Here is an 18,371-nt window from a genome sequence, read left to right as displayed (position 1 = left end):
GTATGAAAGGGGTAAATCCCTTTCTTCGTGGATGGCATGGAAGGATTAAGTGAATTTGTACAAGCAGGAGTCTGAAAAAGTCAGCTCTGGTAGGGTTGCAAGTAAGAGCCCCAGGGCTCCTGCAGGGGCTGTGGGCGCCTAGGGGTCCCAGCTTACAAGGGTGCTTGCTCCCCAGGAGAGAGATCAGCCCTTGCAGGGCACTGGGGTTTTGCCTTTGGGGCCCCGGCATCAGTGGGAAGGGAGACCCAGAGGCGAAGGCAGAGCAGGAATTTAACCTGGGATCTGTGGATGCACTTAGGGTGCTGTGCACCGCCCCAGAACCATGGGCAAAACGTTGTGTGTCCAGCCACTTTGCGGGGAGGGAATGGGGCGGCATCCCCACCGTGGCTGGTCTCTGGCTTCGACCCTGAAGTTCCCAAGCTCAGAGCGTGCAGCCTCCAGCCTGCGGCCAGCAGAGGGCGCTCGGCCCAAGGCTGTGAAAAGCAGAGCCCCGACTTAGCTGCTGCCCGAGGCTGGGCGAGCGGAGGCCCGCAGGGCTCTGGCTTCTCCACTTCCAGGTGCCCTCCTGCCACAGAGGCTAGCCAGAGCGTGGCGCTGGGTGTGGGGGCTGCTGGGGGTCACAACTATGGCTGTGGTCCACTGGTGTCCTGGGTGCCCGGCTGGGGGCAGCCCTGCACATCTCAGCGAGGAGGGGGGCTCCTTGGTACCCCAGGAGGAGCTTTTAAAAATACACCTGCCCAGGCCCCACCCCTAGAGACTGTCCTTAGTGGGTCTGGGGTGGGCCCAGACATCAGCATTTGTTAGACGCTCCCCGGACTGAGAGTCACAGTGTACGACCTCATGATGAACTCTGCGTGAGGGGTTGTCCTTATTTCTGCCCATTTTACAGAGGAGGAAACTTTGGCTCAGAGTTGCTGGGACTCACCTGAAGTCACACTCAGGTTACACCTAGTCCTGTGACGCCACACCCCACTCATTCTTTCATCTTCACGATGCTAATAACGAAAACAGTATCACCGGTGGGCTTTCTCGGCCTGGCTCTGCAGACATTCTGGGCTTTGTGACTCTTTGTTGGGGGCTGTCCTGCTTCAGTGTGCTGGCTGCATGACGCCCCCCAAGGATGTCCATGTCCTGATCCCCAGAGGCTGTGACCCCGTCACCTTACTCGGTGATGTGGACTTCACAGACATGCCTGAGATCTTGCGGTGGGGGGTGGTCCTGGGAGGTCAGGGGGACCCCATAGTGTCACAAAGGTCCTTAGAAGAGGAAGGAGGGCGAGAAAGAGACGGAGATTGGAAGATGCAGTGATGCTTGATTTGAGGGTGAAGGATGGGCCGTGAGTGGGGGACTCAAGTGGCTTCCGGAAGCCAGAAAGGCTGGAGATGGACTCTCTTCTGGAACCTGCAGAAGGAGCCAGCCCGGCCGACACCTGGGCTTCAGTCAGCGAGGCCCGGGAGGGACTTCTAACTTCCGGCGCTGTAAGATAAGCTTGTTTTAAACCACTCGATGGCAATTTGTTACAACAGTAACGGGAAACCACTTCCACCCTCTGCCCCTGTGACAACCAGAAACGTCTCCAGACTTGCCACACGGCCCAGGCAGCGGAGGGAAGCGCGGGGCCAGACCCTGCAGCGAGCCTTCTGCACACGTGGCCTGGCCAGCTGCAGCCCCCCTCCCTCTCCTCTGACCCTCCAGCAAACCTGACTTGATTGCCTCCCTGGCCCATTCTGCAGACGGGAAAGCGGAGGCTCAGAGCTGTGACGTGGGCACCTGGGGATGAGGTCACACAGATGGGAGGTCTCTGCTTCTGTGCACCTCCGCCTCTCCCACCGGGAGGCAGAGCTGGCTGTGCTGCCCGGAGGTGACCTTTAGGGGTTTCGAAGCCCCAGTGAGGGGCAGCCGGGCCTCCATCCCCTATCCTACACCCCCGCCCTCCGGGCTTCATGGCCTTTTCAAGGCCAGGCTGTTTCTCCAGCTGCTGGTGGAGACCCCGCTGATGGCAGCAAAAGCCATGGGGTCCCAGGTTGGGGTGGGGGAAGGGAATGAGCGAATGTGTCACAAATAGTGAATCCAGGCAGTGAGAACCAGGCTGGGTTTTGAGTCCCAGGCTCCTTCAGCGGGTGTCAGAGCACTGGCTTGAGAGCCCAGTGGCCTCGGTTCCCATCCTGTCTCTACCCCTTGGGCAATTATCTAACCTTCCTGAGCCCTCACCTCTCCGGGCAATGGGCTCCTGAGGCTCACCCAGGGCTGGGACCCCTTTTCTCCAGTTTANGGGGCTTCATGGTCTTTTCAAGGCCAGGCTGCTTCTCCAGCTGCTGGTGGAGACCCCGCTGATGGCAGCAAAAGCCATGGGGTCCCAGGTTGGGGTGGGGGAAGGGAATGAGCGAATGTGTCACAAATAGTGANTCTTGCCACACGGCCCAGGCAGCGGAGGGAAGCGCGGGGCCAGACCCTGCAGCGAGCCTTCTGCACACNCTTCTGCACATGTGGCCTGGCCAGCTGCAGCCCCCCTCCCTCTCCTCTGACCCTCCAGCAAACCTGACTTGATTGCCTCCCTGGCCCATTCTGCAGACGGGAAAGCGGAGGCTCAGAGCTGTGACGTGGGCACCTGGGGATGAGGTCACACAGATGGGAGGTCTCTGCTTCCGCGCACCTCCGCCTCTCCCACCGGGAGGCAGAGCTGGCTGTGCTGCCCGGAGGTGACCTTTAGGGGTTTCGAAGCCCCAGTGAGGGGCAGCCGGGCCTCCATCCCCTATCCTACACCCCCGCCCTCGGGGCTTCATGGTCTTTTCAAGGCCAGGCTGCTTCTCCAGCTGCTGGTGGAGACCCCGCTGATGGCAGCAAAAGCCATGGGGTCCCAGGTTGGGGTGGGGGAAGGGAATGAGCGAATGTGTCACAAATAGTGAATCCAGGCAGTGAGAACCAGGCTGGGTTTTGAGTCCCAGGCTCCTTCAGCGGGTGTCAGAGCACTGGCTTGAGAGCCCAGTGGCCTCGGTTCCCATCCTGTCTCTACCCCTTGGGCAATTATCTAACCTTCCTGAGCCCTCACCTCTCCGGGCAATGGGCTCCTGAGGCTCACCCAGGGCTGGGACCCCTTTTCTCCAGTTTATCTGCCCAGAGAACTCTTAATTCACAGGACCTCCTGCAGGAGGAGCTTTTCACAGGACACAAAGTGCTGGTCCTGCCCCCTTCTCATCCGCTGCAGCATGGCTGCCCACAGGTTGCGTGGCATTCTGGTCTCGTCCATCAGAGCGAAGAGGTTGGTGAATGTGAGTGTGTCTCTGGGCCATGGGTGTATGATTAGGGCAGGAGAAATCTCACTCAGAATCTGGAAGCCTCATCCCCGGGCATGGGCTCCTCCTACAAGTTTGCACAAGTGTGTGACCCACGCTCAACCAATCAGAAACCTCCCTCCGACATTCCACCAGCAGTATTTGGCTTGAAGAATTCTCTTTCTGCTGGGGTGGCTAAACTGGCAGGCCCTAAGCCTTGCCCAGCTGGCCTCAAGAGAAGAGAGCTTCTCAGAGAGATGGAGAGAAAGAGGCCTGAAAAATAATGCTTGAGCCCCTGGAGCCAGCCATTCCTGAAGCTAAGTGTCTCTTGATTTCCCAGTTGTGTGAGCAAATATTCTTTATTTAAGCCTAGGTGAGCTAAGTTTCAAAATGCTCCTGAATTTCTCCCTAGATCCTTTCTTGCTCAAAGCCTCTAACCTTGGCTGCCTGCTAAGCCCCACAGGTGAGGAGTCCCACCTGGGGTCATCCTGAGACAAGCAGAGAGGCTGGGATGAGAAAACAGAATTGCATTTGTGAGCAGGTCATGGTGGTTTGGGAAAATCACCTCTAACTCTCATGGAGGAAACTACCCCCATTCCACTCCAGGGGCTGCAAGCTCTGTTTGCGTGTATCATGGCAGAAGGGAGGGTGGGTGGCTGGGGAGCTAGCGAGAACAAAGGGCTGGGGGAAGAACGGACTTAATCATTCCCTGCTAGCTAATGGTAGCTAGTTAATTTCCTTCCCGAAAAGACCAGCGGTGACCTTCACCTCCAGCCCCCATTAACTGCTGGCAATGCTTTGTCAGCGTGTTTATGACAAATTTAATTACACAGAGAGGGGAAATCTCGCAGAGAGATGAGGCTGGGGCTCTCCGGCTGGGGCTGGAGATGCGGGCTGAGGCTGGGTCCTGCACTGTCACGGCCTGGTTAACCACAGACCTCGGGCAAACTTGGAGGTGAGCAGTTTTCAGCTCACCGCAGAGGGAAGACAATGCCAGGAGGAGTGAGCCAAACCCAATTTCAAGCCCCTTACACCTGCTGGCGTGTTGCAAACTGGATGTCCCCTGAGGGAATGATTTGGGGGCCCCAGGTCCACACGGCGGCAGAGATAACTTTGCCCCCAGTAGGCAGGCAATTCCAGCCCGTGGAACAAGACGCCCCCTCCTGATGAATCCAACTTCCTTGTCGTGTGCACCTGCCCAGTCCTCCCCGGAAGACGTGTGCACGTGGGGCTTGTACAGAGCACAGTGTCAAGTCCAGACTCCCAGGCACATGTGGTCTGGCACCTGCTTCCCTCCAGCCAACCTCCCGCTGGTTTTCTTTGCCTTGTGCTTTCCACCTACACCCAAACGTTTGGCTGTGGTGCTCTGAATAAGTTGTCTTGCTCTGATCATTACGCATTTGCCTGGGCCAGGCGTCATCCCCATCCCACCCGACCTCCCTGTGCCGAATGTGGGAGAATGAGCTCTCGGGTTTTCTCTTTCCCCAGGAGCCTCCTGGACCTTTCAGGCAGAGTGTGGGCCCTTGTTCCATCCTCTTTTAATTCCCTGTGACTAGTCCTGTTTGGGACCCATGTCGATGCCCATCTCTCCCGCCGACCGTGAACTGTGCACCACGGGGCAGGGCTTTGCCTCCCTCCGTCAGGAGCCCCAGGGCCTGGCCCAGAGGGTGTGGTCAGTGAAGGGGCCTGTCCGGCACACACGGGGGGTCCATGCAGAGTGAAAAGGCAGGCTCCTGTGCCTAGTGAATTCTCTGGTCGATGCTGGGGAAATGCAGCGGACTTCTGAGCTTCTCACCCGTCCGGCAGCAGCCCTTTTCCATAGCTTTAGAGAACCGCCCAGCCCTTGCCCTCGAGCCAGATGATGGGGGGTGGCTGACCCCCATCCTGGTGCCAGGGATAGATCATGTGATGCCAGTTGGCCAATCACAGCATTCCGTTGCTCTGCTCAGTCACCAGCTGAGAGGTGGTCACGTGACTAAAGACATCCAACTTGGCTTTTGCCATTGGAAAGAAGTGCTCTCTTTCCACTGAGCAATGAAGTCGGTGGCATGGGGGCCTGGAGCCTCCAGGGGCCATGTTTGCCAACAGAAAGCAGAGCAGAGAGATGGAAAGAGGGAGGCTGAGTCTTGAGACATTTTCTGACTTCCTGCATAGAGACATTCCTGAAGCAAGATTTATACTTGGACTTGTGTCTATTAGAAGAGCCAATACATCGCCTTTCTGTCATCTACAGCTTTCTGTCATCTACAACAAAATGAGTCTTGATGAATACAGAGAGATGGGCTAATGACAAGGCAATGGCAGGGCAGCGAGACACGGGTTTGATGGGGAAACATAGGAGCCTCAGGCCCAGAGAAGAGACACAGGCTGGAACGAGAGCCTGGGAAGCTTTCCTGGACGAGGTCACATCTCAGCTGAGACCTGCTGGCTGAGTAGCATCGATCTAAGGAAACGGGGTGGCAGAGGTGAGAGGGACATGCCACACTGGAAAAGTAAAATCGACTGGAGCTGACTTCCACACTGAGGGGATAGACACATCAGCTCATCTAACAGACAAGTGCAAAGATAGATCCCGCTTCAGGAATGACTGGATCCAGGGGCTCAAAGACTGGCTTAGGACTCCCCTTGAAGGGACATACCATAAATCTGTGTATTGGTCCAGGCACTGGTCAACACGTCAAGGATCTTGAGATCCTCCCAGTCACGTTGAAAAGAGATAAAGGGTTGTTCAATGACATTCTTTACTGAGGCTCTGTGATGACTTCTCTCCACCAAGGGACATGGATCCTGGGCATTGAACATCCATGGTACAGAGGAGGAAACACGGAAGAGAGTGAGGTATGGGTGTGGCGTTGGGAGGCACAGTGGACATGCAGCTGTGTGTGTGTTATGGACAAAACAAGTGGGGGATGTAAGTCCTCTTCCACAATGGTCCTGCCTGGCTGACCACCACCTTCCTCTATCCTTCTCTATCTTCCTCCCTTTGTCCCTTCCCAAGTGGCCCCCAGACCCCACCCCACTCCTTTGTTCTGGAAACGCCACCACGCCCGCAACCCTTCCACAGGAACTCAGCTCACCCACAAGCACCATGATGGCATATAACAAGCACTCCCTGATGGCTGGCCAGCAGAGGTCCCCTGACCCACGGACTGGCCAGTGACTTCCTCTGGGGCCTAGAGGGGAGGGATTTGTTCCCCAAAAGTTCAGCTAAGAAATCCTGAGTAAGCAAAGTGATGGTAGGAAGGTTCCAGAAAGGTCAGGTGGGAAAGAGGTCAGGTGGGAAAGAGGTCAGGCAGTCATAATGGGCCTTGAGGAAGTCAGGTCTTGAGTGAGAGAAGAATGAGCTGCCATGATGGAAGGAGGGCCAGAGAGGCAGTAGGGACAGATATGACTTTGCCCATCCCCAGGCCAGGCCCGGCCCGAATGCTGACTCTCAGTGGCCACGTGTCAGGAGGCAACAAGGTAGAAAACATTTATGAAACACAGCCCAGAACCGAGGGTTCACTGGTGTTTGCCTGCTCTTCCTGAGAGAGCCTGGCTGTTTGTTCTGGACTCCACCTGTTCCCAGGAGTCCATGCCTGGGGTTCTGTCCACGCGGCCGCTGTCTTCTGCACTTTGCAGATCCTTGCTTTCAAGAGTGACAGCTTCTAGGTGGGAGATGAATGTCAAGACGTCGCCATTGTCGGGGGAGGCCTGGTCACAGTCGTGAGAGAACTGGCTTCCGGGCTCTGCACCTTCAGAGAAAGTGTCCCAGGAAGAGAAGATGTTGCAAAGGGACACATGGGGCCTTTGCCTCAAATAACCGGAGCGATCCAGCTCACTGGGGACCCGTCTCTGAGGCCCCGTCCTGTCCCACCTGGACTGGAAGGTAGCTCCCGTCTTCCCCCAGGCCCCCGTGCTTCTGTCCCCTGACTGTCTTCAGTGAGGCTTTTACACTTGTTCTTGCTTAAAACCTGCCAGGGGCTCCCCAGCACGCTTAAAACAAGACCCAGATGCTTCCTCTGGGCTTCCCGGCTCTGAGAGACCCAGCCGAGGCTCGCGGAGCCCACGCCCTCCCGCTCCCCGGCACCTGCCGGACTCTGAACGGGGTTGCTGTCGCCTCCGCCCACGGGGCCTCCCCGGCTCTTCGCTTGGCTGGCTGCTTCCCCCTCAGGCCTTGGCTCAGATGCCACCGCCTCCCGGAGCCTTCTCTGGTTGCCCCGCCAAGGCAGGTCCTTGCCCATCACGGCGCTGCCCACCCCTCCCTGGGTTTTATTGTTGCTGTTGTTTTAAGTTCTGGGCTTTCTTCCGAGGCTAGTTTGCTTTGTGAGCCACCTCTCTTCCTTGTGGGACTGTCTCTGACTTGCTTCTGGCTGTGCGTCCGGGTGCGGGAGCGTTTCAGGGCAAGGGCGCGGCCGGAATCGGGGGATGAATGGATGAACTTCTTCCCGATACGGGAAAGACAGAGGAAGCTCTAAGGTGGCTACAGCATTATTTCTGGGGAGACTCAGGGGTCTGAGTGACTGGAAGGGGGGGACGGACTAGAGGAGGGGCCCTGTTCCAGAAGGCTCCAAGGAGGGCCCGCTTCATGGGCATGTGGCCTGGACCCATGTTCAGAGGGACCCCGGGCTCAGTTCAAACTCTGTTCTGTTTTGAAATTCTGATGAAGCTGACTCAGGAGCCCCACTTTTCCCTATTGCACTGGGCCCCCGAAGTCACGTCCCCAGTCCCATCAGGGTGCCACAGAAGCCGGCTGGACAGGCAGGCAGCTGAGCACCCCCCGCATCCCTGCTGACAGCCCGTCCAGGCGCCTCCGCTCACAGAGACCCCGAAGAGGGTGTCGTGCTCCACAGCACTGACAGACCCGATTCATCATTTCCCCCAAAAGGAAAACTTGCCAGCCTTCCACGTCTCAGGAGGGATCCTGCCTGTCACCTGAGTAAGAAGTTAGATGTTCCTCGGGCCAGTGAGGAAGGTGGGTAGGGGCGCAGAGTGAAAAAGGCCTTGTCAGTGCTACTGCTGAGCCCTTGCGGAGGGACAACAGAGGGGGCATTAGCTGTTTTTCAAAAGCAGAGGGCTGTGTTTCCTTCCCCCAAAAGAGGAGTCTTGGCTGGTCCTGCCTAAGACCAGGTGGGGGGCCCACGATCCCCGGGGACCCTGTATGCCCCCTTGGAGGCTTCTGGGAAGTGGGGAAGAGGGTGCCCTCTCTCTACTGACTCCTCTCGCTGTTAGAAGTTCAAGGACATGGCCATCAGGAGGGGAAGACACTCTCGGTGTCCAACACAGATGCCCACGGGCCTGCGGGAGCTGGCTGGTGGATGCTGGTGAGGTCTGGTCTAGGTTTTCTGACCCTGGGGGGCACCGCATGACACCTTCGTCCAAATCCCAGAGTCAGGAGCGGCCATCCTCCTTCCGATTCCCCCCTTCACCCTGAAGGCAGAAGTCCCATCATACCCTCTCCTGCTCAAAGCCCCTCTGTGGCTCCCGACAGCCTTGGGATAGATGCCAAAGTCCCCACCGTGGCGTGCAGCCGTGCTCTGGCTTCTGCCATCCTCGCAGCATGCATGGGTTACACTCACACTCTGTTCATCCCCTATCCTGTTCGCCCCTGTTGCCCACACTTGTCCAACCACTGGATGCACCATCCCCCCATCTCTGCCACCTTGCTCCTTGCTGTGTCACCCACCAGGAGTCACCTGGCTCCACAACCAGGGGCAGGAGCTGTGGCCGGGTGACTAACTGCACCAGTGACATCCTGTTGGCCATGGAGCTCCCTCCCCTGAGTCTCAGCCAGGCTCAGGTGACATTTCCCAGCCCCTCTTGAGGCCAATGTAGGCCCTTGGACTGAGGTCAGGAGCGTGGGTGTGCTTGGTCAAAGGGCGATGGTGGGCCCTCTGTAGCCTCTCTGCCCACAGATGAGTACAGAGCCCCCGGGATGGCCCAGCACCACAGCGGAAGAAACCGGGGTCTATGCCTCCCGCCAGCCTGGACGGCTCCCCTTCCATGGGTGCTGAGCCTCCGGCAGGTGGCAGCCACTCTGGTTAGATGGTCTCTTTGCTGCAACAAGTTAGCCTCTCCCTGAGCCAGCCTCACTCACTGCGGCTCCCCAGCGCCTGCCGCGAGGCCTAAAGTAACGCCAATGGTACTGCCACCTCACGGTCCCCGGGGGGACGTGCAGGGCCAGGCACGGTGCCGAGGCTTTGCCGGCAGAGCTCCCCCAGTCCTCGCCACAACCAGGACCCACAACAATTATCATCTTCCTGTCGCAGATGGGGAAACAGAGGCTCAGAGCTAAATGCTGGGCTAGGTCACTTGGCTAAAAAGATTTGACCCCACACACGGACTTTAGGGCTGCTCTCTGCTATGACCTGTACTGCCTTCCAGACTCCGGAAAATGGGAGATTCGAGAATGACTGTTGATGGGTGGATGGATGGATGGATGCATGCATGCATGCATGCATGGACAGATGGACAGATGGACGGATGGATAGGTGGATGGATGGATGGACGGACGGATGGATGGATGGACTGTAGATGAGTAGATAGTTGGGTGGGTGGATGGGTGGATGGATGAGAGAAAGAGACAAAGAACACAGGGCCCACCTTGCCCCACACTCACCTGTATCCTTGCCTGGCTCCCCCGGGTCCCTCCTGCCATCCTCAGGCCTTGCAACTTCTCCTGGACCATCTATCTCTGAGCTAACAGTCATTCTGTTGCTGTTGCCGATGGCAGTGTCCTCAAGGAAGCACGAACTGATATGGACTCTCTGGGTCACCTCCCCCTCGGAGGAAGGTCCTGGTTTGGGCATTCGAATTTCGAACGAAGCTGCTGGGCTGTCAGTGGTAGCAGAGACTGTGGGTCGGCCAAAGACAGAGATGTCAGGAGGGCTGCAGGAGCCACTGGAGGGTGGCTCCGAGCCCTGACCCCCAGCCTGGCTCTCAGGCTCTCCCTGGCCAGCTCTCCTCCCTGAAGCCAGGCCAGGCTCGGTCCACAGCCCAGACCCTGTCCCCCTCAGCACCTCTGCACACAGCCTGGGCTGCCGGCTCTCCCTGCCACCCAGGTCTGCCAGCATGGATGGCACCTCTTCCTGGGCCCTTCCCCTGGGATTTGATCCACTCCCCTGCACCTCCACCCCACCCCCGGCTCCTGTCTCTGCTGCTGGCTTCCCCGCAACTCTGGAACACCATCTCCACCCGCCCCCACGTGGCTGCAGCCGGTCCCCAGCCCCTGCCACCCAGCTCCTTTCCCATCCAAGCTTTGGAGAAGAGCTGCACACAGTCCCCTCTTCCTCCTCCTGGTGCTCAAATGTCCCCTCAGGTCACCACAGACCACTGTTGCTCGACCCCCTGGAACTCCTCAAACTCACTGGCTTCTCCTTCCTGGAAATTCTGCTCCGGGCGTCCCTGGCCTCCCCACTGTTGTTTGCCTCCAGCCTGTCTCTGGATTACCAGTGCTGGAGAGAACTTAGCCTGGGCTCTCTGGTCACCGTGGACAGCACATAATAGGGCACCAGGTTCTTAGATGGCTCCTGTCCACCCTCCTTAGATGCCGTTCCAGGCAGGCCATCTCCTCCGACCCTGCTTCAGCTGGCCCGTGCCTGTTGTACAGATGAGGAAACAGGTTTCCGGAGAAGGGTGGCTGGTAGGGAACGGGATCCCAAGTGCTAGCTAGAAAGCCCCACCTACTCTACTCTGTGAGACAGCCTCCAGGTGGAAGGAAAGGAATTTCCCATCATGCCTCTCTCCCTGCAAAGAATGGCTCAAGTTTTGTGTAGGGAGGAGATGGATGGGGTGGGGTGGGGGCAGGATGGGTTACCTGGGGGGCTGCCCAAGGGGCTGCAGGTTGCAGGGCCCTTGGCCAGGGCATCGTTGACGTCCATCTTGTTGCCATGTCCCATCTGTACCCGTCTGAGCACAGACTTCTCCAAGCGGATGTCCTGGGGTCCCCAGGCTGCAGCCGGGGAACCCTGAGTTGAGGGATCAGCTGGTGCCACTGGAGGAGGGTGGAGGGGAGCCATGGAGCCTAGCAGGGGACACAGCAACATGACCTCAGACCCCCACCCTCTGCCACCCCCTCCCCCCTACACACACAAAGTCCTGGCTGGACAGAGGAGACAGGCCTCTGAATTCTTTGTGGGCTCTATCAGACTGGAGACGAGTGTTCCAGGCTATTGAGGGAGAGCAGCGGACCCAGGGGCACAGCTAGCATGGGGCTCCCCAGGGGTGTCCCTGGGGTGCTCGAAACCCCAGTCAGTGAGCACAGCTCTGCTCCCTGGTGCTCTCAATCCTTTGAACCCACCAGGGCAAGTCTCCTTGGGGGCTGGTGTACTTTTAACACCCCTCAACTGGGAGCATTCAGAGCCTTGAAGTTGTTTTCTCTTTTCAGTGTTTATCTTTACGGTAAACTTCCTGGTTTTAAACTTAAGGTCATGCTGTAAAAGTTCACTTTAAAATAAATTTGAGTAGAATGAAAAGGTAAGCCGTTTAACGACATTAAGTACATAATCAGACATGGGCATGGCCAAAATTGGGGAGGGCAGAGCCCAGAGGACAAAAGTCAGGGAGACACTGATCTAGATTCTGAAACAGAGTTCCTCATTTCACAGCTCGGGAAACTGAAACCCAGAGTCGGGGGTGGAGGGTGGAAGGGCTCTCTGAGGTCACAGGGAGGATTCCAACGTTTGGGCTCATGCAGTCACTCGTGTCCCGCGGCTGGTCTGATAGGGGGCCCTGTGCCCTCTCGCCCCAGTGCCTGGGGGAGAGTAGGCACTCCTTTGCGGGACTGTAAGAAGCATCCCCGTTTCTAGGATGTTAAAATGTGTCTGTGGGGGAGGGGAAGCTTGTCTCAGAACAAACGAAGTACTACAATGACCCTTGTGACGTTCTACTGAGGGAAGGTGAACATTGAGTTGTTTCTCATGGGAAAATATCAGGTCCCATTGAAACCAAGACAAAAGGTATCGGAATGAAAGGAAAGCAGGAGAAGTTTGATCCAGGCACGAAGAAAGACTTCCTCGTTCTCAGGAAGGCCACAAAGGACGACCTTGGAGATCTGCGAGCTGCTCTTTCTCCTCAGAGCTTGAATGTCCCCCTCTCTGCTGCCACCCAGACGGAGCAGGTTAGCCCACCTACAGGGAGCAGGTGTCTCTCCAAGGACTCACCACACTCCCCAGAGGCGGTCGTTCTCACGATGACATTCCCATGCCCGATCTGGATGTCTTCAGAGTTGTCAATGGAAATGAGGTTATTTGGTCCATGCTGACGGATCAGGTTGATGGGATTTTTCTGGTAAATAATTGTAGTGGCCGGTTTTCTTCCTCCCAAATCTGCAAAATCATATTCCACTCAAGCCCTTTGCACCTCTCTGGGGGCCGGGGTTCAAAATACCAGACAGCAGCCGCCAAATCTCCTGTGGAGCTCGTTAAATCACAGACTCCCAAGTGTCACCCTGAGGAAGGACACTGGGTCAGGAGCTCCAAGGGGGCCCCCGGAGCTGGCATGTTTAACAAGCCCCCCGGGTGTCCCAGGTGGTCACCCTACCTGTGTGTCCTCTGCCACCTGCAGGAGGATCCTGGGAGCCTCACTGTCCCCCTCATCCTCTGTCCCTGTCCTTGGGAGGCACCCCTTGACCACCGAGCTCCAGGACCCGTCTCCCTTTAGCCACAGCTGCAGGGGACTGTCCATGGGCTGTTTCTGGCCACTGGATAAGCTTTGTTTGGCTCGCATGGCATTTTTAAGAATTGGGATTTTTCACCAGTGTTTAAAACCTGGCCGCAGTCATGTTGTCATGCCTGCAATGCTGAGCCCCTCCCCGCCCCCCGGGGCGCGTGACCCAAGGGCCACGTGAGCACCTGCCTGGGGCCCTGCCAGCTCCACGCACAGGGCCACCTCACACCTTTGTAGGCCCTCAGCTCTTGTGCCTAGCTGGGTCCCTGCCTCCATAAAAATATTCGAAATGACCGTTGATGACAGTGTTGGGATAAAGGCAAAAGTAATCCAGGCCGGAGTCCTGATTAACTCCTCATTATTAGTTTAAGATTCATCTTTTCTTCTGATTTTAAGAGAAATTAGAACACTGTCGTGGACGCCTAATGCTAGGGCCCGTACCTGCCGCCCCTGAGGGAGAAGTCACCCGGGCCCCCTCCCTGCGGGTGTCTGAGCCCAGCCTTCTCTTCCAGCAACTTCAAAACTCCAAGTTGCGCAAAGTGCTAACAGAAAACTGTTAGCAAACTCAGGCTGAGCCCTGCATCCCAGGGCTGACATAGTTAGCAGTGGGACACCTCCCCTCCTGGCCCCTTGCCTTCTGCCACTACAGCCTCAGGCCACTCCTCCAGGAAGCCCTTCTTGGTTACTCCCACCAGCACACCCACCCTCCTGGTACCCCCATCTAGTGAGCCATCAGCAAGACCACTGCAAGCTTCTGTGAGGGTCTGACAAGGAACTCGGAGAGGACAAAGTGCTGGGCAGGGCGCACACAGGCATTGGATGTTATGGTTTCTCTTCTAGCCCCGCCCCATCCAGGTGTGGGCAGCGGGTAAGGACCTACCTGGTTGATAAATAGCCCATGTTCTTGACTTCTCATCCAAGTCCAGAAGGTGCTTCCTCCTCATAGCGTACAAGTCTGGGTTGACATCTTTTGCTGTCTTCCTTCCCAGCTTCTGGGAGATGGTCAGGGCCTTACAGGGCCCATTGGCTTTCAGAATCCTGTAGATGTCTTCCTCTGATAGGCAGGGTGGTGGGTGGTGAAGGAGGACCCCGGAGTTGGAATCTCCTCCACTGCCGGCTAGCTGTGTAAACTTGGGCCGCCCCAGAACCCCGTGCCCAGGTTCCCCATCTGAAATGCGTGGGACGTAAGAACAGTGCAGCACAGAGGCTGATTGAGGGAGCGGGGTGGACACACATGGCTCCGAACAGTGCCGGGCCTGAGGCAGGTGCAGCCACTGATCAGGGAGACTTCTGAGCCATTTAGCTTCTCCCACTGTGCAGACCGAGTCCTGCCTCTGGACACGTCGTGAGAACCTCTTGGTGGGTGGGGCCAGAGGACCATCTCAAGTGGCCGAATGGGAAAGCGGGATGCTTACGCTGTTTAGTGAGCTGCAGGCCGGGTTCCTCCGGAATTGCAACTGCATCTCGCTGGGGCCTCTCCGCTGGAGGAAGAAGGAGGCATTTGGGACATGAGGGGCAGCAGAGGGGACAGGGACTCCACTGGACAAAGGCGGGCCGCTCCACAGTGGCCCAGGTGCCTGGGTGATCGGGACTCAGAGTCGAGAGTTAAACAGACCTGCCTTCAAACCTGCCCTGTCGCTCTCCATCCCCCCGGCTTCGCTGCTAACTCAGGCCCTGGGCCAAGAGAAGGAGTGCCATCCGCCCACGTCCAGGCTGTGGGAGCACCTGACGAGTGCCCGCTCTGCCAGTCTCTGGTCTCTGCCCTGCAGAACTACAAAGGAGGACGAGCTCGAAGCCTAGTCTCTCCTATTACTATCACTACTGCTGCAGCTGTCAACAGTGTTACTGCTGACGTTTTGCTGAGCGCCTGCTGTGTGCCGGGCCCTCTGCATCTCACCCTCGTGCAACCCTGGGCGGCGGATCTACAAGGCACAGCCGGGGGATGCCACGCACCCTCGAGAGGCGAGCCCACATTCAAACCCAGGCCTGGACCCTGCTTGTCCATGGCCAGGACTGCTTGTGCTGTCCCCCCACCTCCCTACCAGGGGGCAGGTTACCCTGGCTGGGCTGGGCCGGCTCTGCAGGCACCACTTCTCCAGTCCCGCCCTGACCCAGGCCCCATATCGCCTGGCCTTCCAAGGAGACTTTGGACTCCTTCCTCATCCGGTAGAGGACTTGGTTGAGTTTCTTCTTGGGCACTTGGCATTCCTTTGCCAACTGGAGAGACTTCACGGGGGAGCCAGCATCCCTCAGCACCTGCAGGACCCTCTGCTCAAGGTCTGGGAGAAGGAGAGAGGGGCAGAGAGGGAACTGAGACTCCCCTGGATCGAGCCTGGGCAGGAAGCTCGGGGGCAGGGGAGGTGGCCCTGGGTGAAGGATCCAGGGCAGAGGGAGGGGCAGCGACCGGAGCAGACATTCACTAACAACACCACTGTCCAGGGAGGGACACATCCGCTGGTCAGAAGTGACCTTGGCCAGACAGCCCGGTGACTAGGGGAGGCGCCCCAGCCTTCTGAGCGATCTCTGCCTGGTGTGAGCGCTTGCAGAAGAGAGGCCACGCTCTGCCCGCAGACACCCTCAGAGCAGAGGGGAGTAGAGGATGGCAGGGTGGGGTAGATTGAGGGCAGGAGAGCAGGAAGTAGGGGGGAGGCAAAGTGCCTGCCTGGGAGGCCCGCTGTCCCCACCTCCCCGCGGCATCTGCCCCTCCTCCTGGGCTCACCATCCACGTCAGTGGTGCACCCAAGCCAGAAAGCTAAAGACACGCAGAAACGGACCTTTCTCCCTGATGGAGAGTCCTGGAAACCTTGTTCCTGGCGCTCTCAAACCTCCTCTCCTCTCTGTGACTCCACCTTCCTGTTCTTCATCACCAACTCCCGGACGGAAGCAATTCCACCAACTGCAGTTGGGATCCCTCCCGCCCATCCTCTGCTCGGCAGCCAGAGCTTCCCTCCAAGTGCCAGCCTGCCGTGCTCTTCCAGCCCGCTCACCCCAGGGCCTTTGCACACACCACTGCCTCTGTCAGGAATGCTCTCCCCCTTCTCCACCCGCCTGACATCTACTCAACTTAGAGGTCTCACTCAAACACCATCTCTTTTGGGGAGCCGACCTAGGTGCCCCAAGTGATTGGGGTGCTGTGTGTCTGGGTGAGGGGATCCCCTGCAGAATGTCTCCAAGGACCCCCTGGTGTGATTGTTGGGTCAACCGTGGCATCTTTGGTGTCTAGCACAGTGCTGGGCACACAGTAGATGTTCAGGAAACAGCATTTGCATGAACGAGTGTCTGAGTGGATCTGCCCACCTCAGGGACAGGTGTCTGCCCAGATGACCCCTCCCAGGTCTCTATTCCCCACCTGAGGTTAAGCAGAATCCCAGAGACTCAACCCTAAGCAGAATCCCAGAGGCTCGAGGAGGAGCTCTCTGAACGGCCCCTGTTCATCTCAGACAGGCTCCCACAAACCCAAGCCAGCGGCTCTTTGGGGCGCCGAGAACAGAGCACACACAGTGCCTGGGAAGCTGGAGGGAGCTCTGTGGGCAGCAGCCAGCCTCTTGCCAGGAAATGTCTGCCCCCAAGAACCCCAAGGGAAATGCAAAGCAGGGTCCTTCTGGGAAAGACCTGGGGACCCTTGGCAGGGCAGTAGCCCGCTCCTTTGCCTTCTGGGTTTTGCCCTAGTGGGGGAAGGGATAACCCATTGGCTGGCTCTACAGCTGGGCTCCAAGGCTCGCCCCGAGATCAGGACATGTTCATCCTTGCTGGGCGCAGGTGAGGTGCAATTCGAAAGCCTGGGGGCCCCCACCCCTTCACCCACCGAGGTCTACCTCCAGCAGCCGGGGATCCCCATCCAATCAATGGCAAGCCTGGCTTTGCCTTGTCTTGAAAAGAGTTTTGGTTCTTGAAAAGCCTGCCCCTGGGTGAGCCTCTCCCCCTCCCTCCTCCTCCACCCACCCCCCTGACCCCAAAGGAGCCGAGGGGTCGTGGGGTCGGAGATCAGAGTGAGGGCCGAGCCCATAGGGCTGGCTGGCCTCCTGGGCTGAGTCTTCAGGCTGGCGCGTCTGTAAATGCGAGGCTGTAAAACGGATGAGGTGTAAGTGACTGGTTGGAAAGGAACACCCAGGAGGGAGAAGTTAAATTCAGCCACTGAGTAACAAATACCTGCCTGTCCCCCTTGGGAAGTACCACAGAACCCTGGGGAACCAGCCCAGGCCCTGGGCGCTCCCTGCTGGCACCCTCCCCAGTCCCCCACTTGTCCTCTTTTCTGTTCTCTGACGGCAGGTTTCCGCAGTTTGAGCCTCCGCTCTGCCATCCATGTGGTCTCTCTATGCCTCACTTTTCCCATCTGTGAACTGGGGATAAGAGCAGCTACCGCAAAGATTGTAGTGAGGAGTAAATCAGCTAATGATAACAAATCAAAAGAAACAAAAACAAAACCACCCTCCGCCCACAGCCCTCAAGCTCTCTAGGACACACGGCCATTGCTCAGCACACGGCTCGCTTTCCTTGGGTTTTCTTCCAGGAGTGAGGTGTTATCTGCGGTACCGAGGGAAACATAGGCATGCATGTCCGCCTCTTCTCAAAGCAGCTTCTGTTTTTTCTTAAAATGAGCGTGAGGACAGGTGTGCAGACCCAGGTGTCAGCCCTGTGGCCCGGAGTTCCCCTTGCGGGGCCTCAGTGACTTCGTCTTAAAAACGCAGACAGGGTGGCGATTGCCCCGAGGGCTCCTGAAAGGCATGCGGAGGGTGTCACAAGGTGCCCAGGGCAGAGCCGGCCTTCCCAACCAGACCCTGGGGTCCCTTCGACTCCTGCGGCCACGGTGCTTTGGGATCCTTGTCGGCTATCATTGCTGTCATCTAGCCAAGGAAAGGGCCAGAAAGAAAGGTGCCAATCCCCCCTGGGCGAGCCCACTATTCCTTAGAAGGAAGAAAGTACCTCTTTCATCAGGGTCCCCAGGGGCCTGGGCCATCCTGGCTGTGGAGGCTGGGAGCCTGGAGACGTGGGGGCCGCAGCCGGCGTCTGCCCCGGGGCTTGGAGAGGACAGGCTCAGGGTGTCTTTGTGCAGCTGGACTTGGTGCTCCCGCAGCTGCGAAGGGACGCGTCAGCTGAGTGGGTGTTTGCTGTTCACACTCCAGAAACAAGCCTAGTCAGCCTGACCTGACCAGCTTTCTGGGGAAAAAGAAAACGAAACTCCTGTGTGTGGCCTCAGAAAACAAATTGAAAACAGAAGTGATGAGCGAGGGCCTCTGACTACATGTTGGTAGGAGGAAGCTGAGCTTGGCAAGACCAGAGCATACTCTGGAACCACCGAGCTTCCCCGACTTTCTAGGCGCCGCTGCTGCCCACTCTGATCCCCACACATAGGCTGAGGCCCCCGGGGTTGGCTGGGGCGCTGCGATCGTTTGCCCGTGTCAAAATGACAGCTGTTTTTAGTGAGCATCTGCTATGTGCTTTCCAATCCTGTGC

The 18,371-nt window shown here is 57.8% G+C and overlaps 1 protein-coding gene across 8 annotated transcripts; it reads right to left on the bottom strand.

Moving 5' to 3' along the window:
• Positions 1-5,994: 5,994 nt before the first annotated feature.
• On the bottom strand, positions 5,995-18,087 carry ZBP1 (Z-DNA binding protein 1). Of its 8 annotated transcripts, none has more exons than XM_011220132.3 (9): positions 17,841-18,087; positions 15,692-17,632; positions 14,975-15,196; positions 14,333-14,398; positions 13,798-13,971; positions 12,413-12,577; positions 11,068-11,274; positions 9,871-10,104; positions 5,995-7,006 (listed from the first exon to the last, which is right to left on the bottom strand). In XM_011220132.3, the coding sequence occupies exons 2-9, from the start codon at positions 15,837-15,839 to the stop codon at positions 6,774-6,776; spliced, it is 1,449 nt and encodes a 482-aa protein (XP_011218434.2). In that variant the 5' UTR covers positions 15,840-17,632; positions 17,841-18,087; the 3' UTR covers positions 5,995-6,773. The 8 variants fall into 8 exon arrangements, with proteins under 8 accessions (XP_011218434.2, XP_011218437.2, XP_034495992.1 ...); XM_011220135.3 differs by having other exon boundaries at positions 17,451-17,632; positions 17,841-18,086; XM_034640101.1 differs by having other exon boundaries at positions 16,723-17,632; positions 17,841-18,085.
• Positions 18,088-18,371: the final 284 nt, after the last annotated feature.

This window comes from Ailuropoda melanoleuca, chromosome 13 (assembly GCF_002007445.2).
Source record: "Ailuropoda melanoleuca isolate Jingjing chromosome 13, ASM200744v2, whole genome shotgun sequence".
Lineage (NCBI taxonomy): Eukaryota > Metazoa > Chordata > Mammalia > Carnivora > Ursidae > Ailuropoda > Ailuropoda melanoleuca.
This window is presented reverse-complemented; position numbering and strand designations above follow the sequence as displayed.

What these genes read in the sequence shown, in the direction of transcription:
- ZBP1 (XM_034640098.1), bottom strand. Translation starts at nt 15,368, where the DNA reads ATGTGTCCCTCCCTGGACAGTGGTGTTGTTAGTGAATGTCTGCTCCGG. An exon ending in GCCGGCCCAGCCCAGCCAGG is followed by an intron (nt 14,399 to 14,974) that starts GTAACCTGCCCC and finishes TTCTTCCTCCAG; the next exon opens with CGGAGAGGCCCCAGCGAGAT. An exon ending in CCTGCAGCTCACTAAACAGC is followed by an intron (nt 13,972 to 14,332) that starts GTAAGCATCCCG and finishes CCTGCCTATCAG; the next exon opens with AGGAAGACATCTACAGGATT.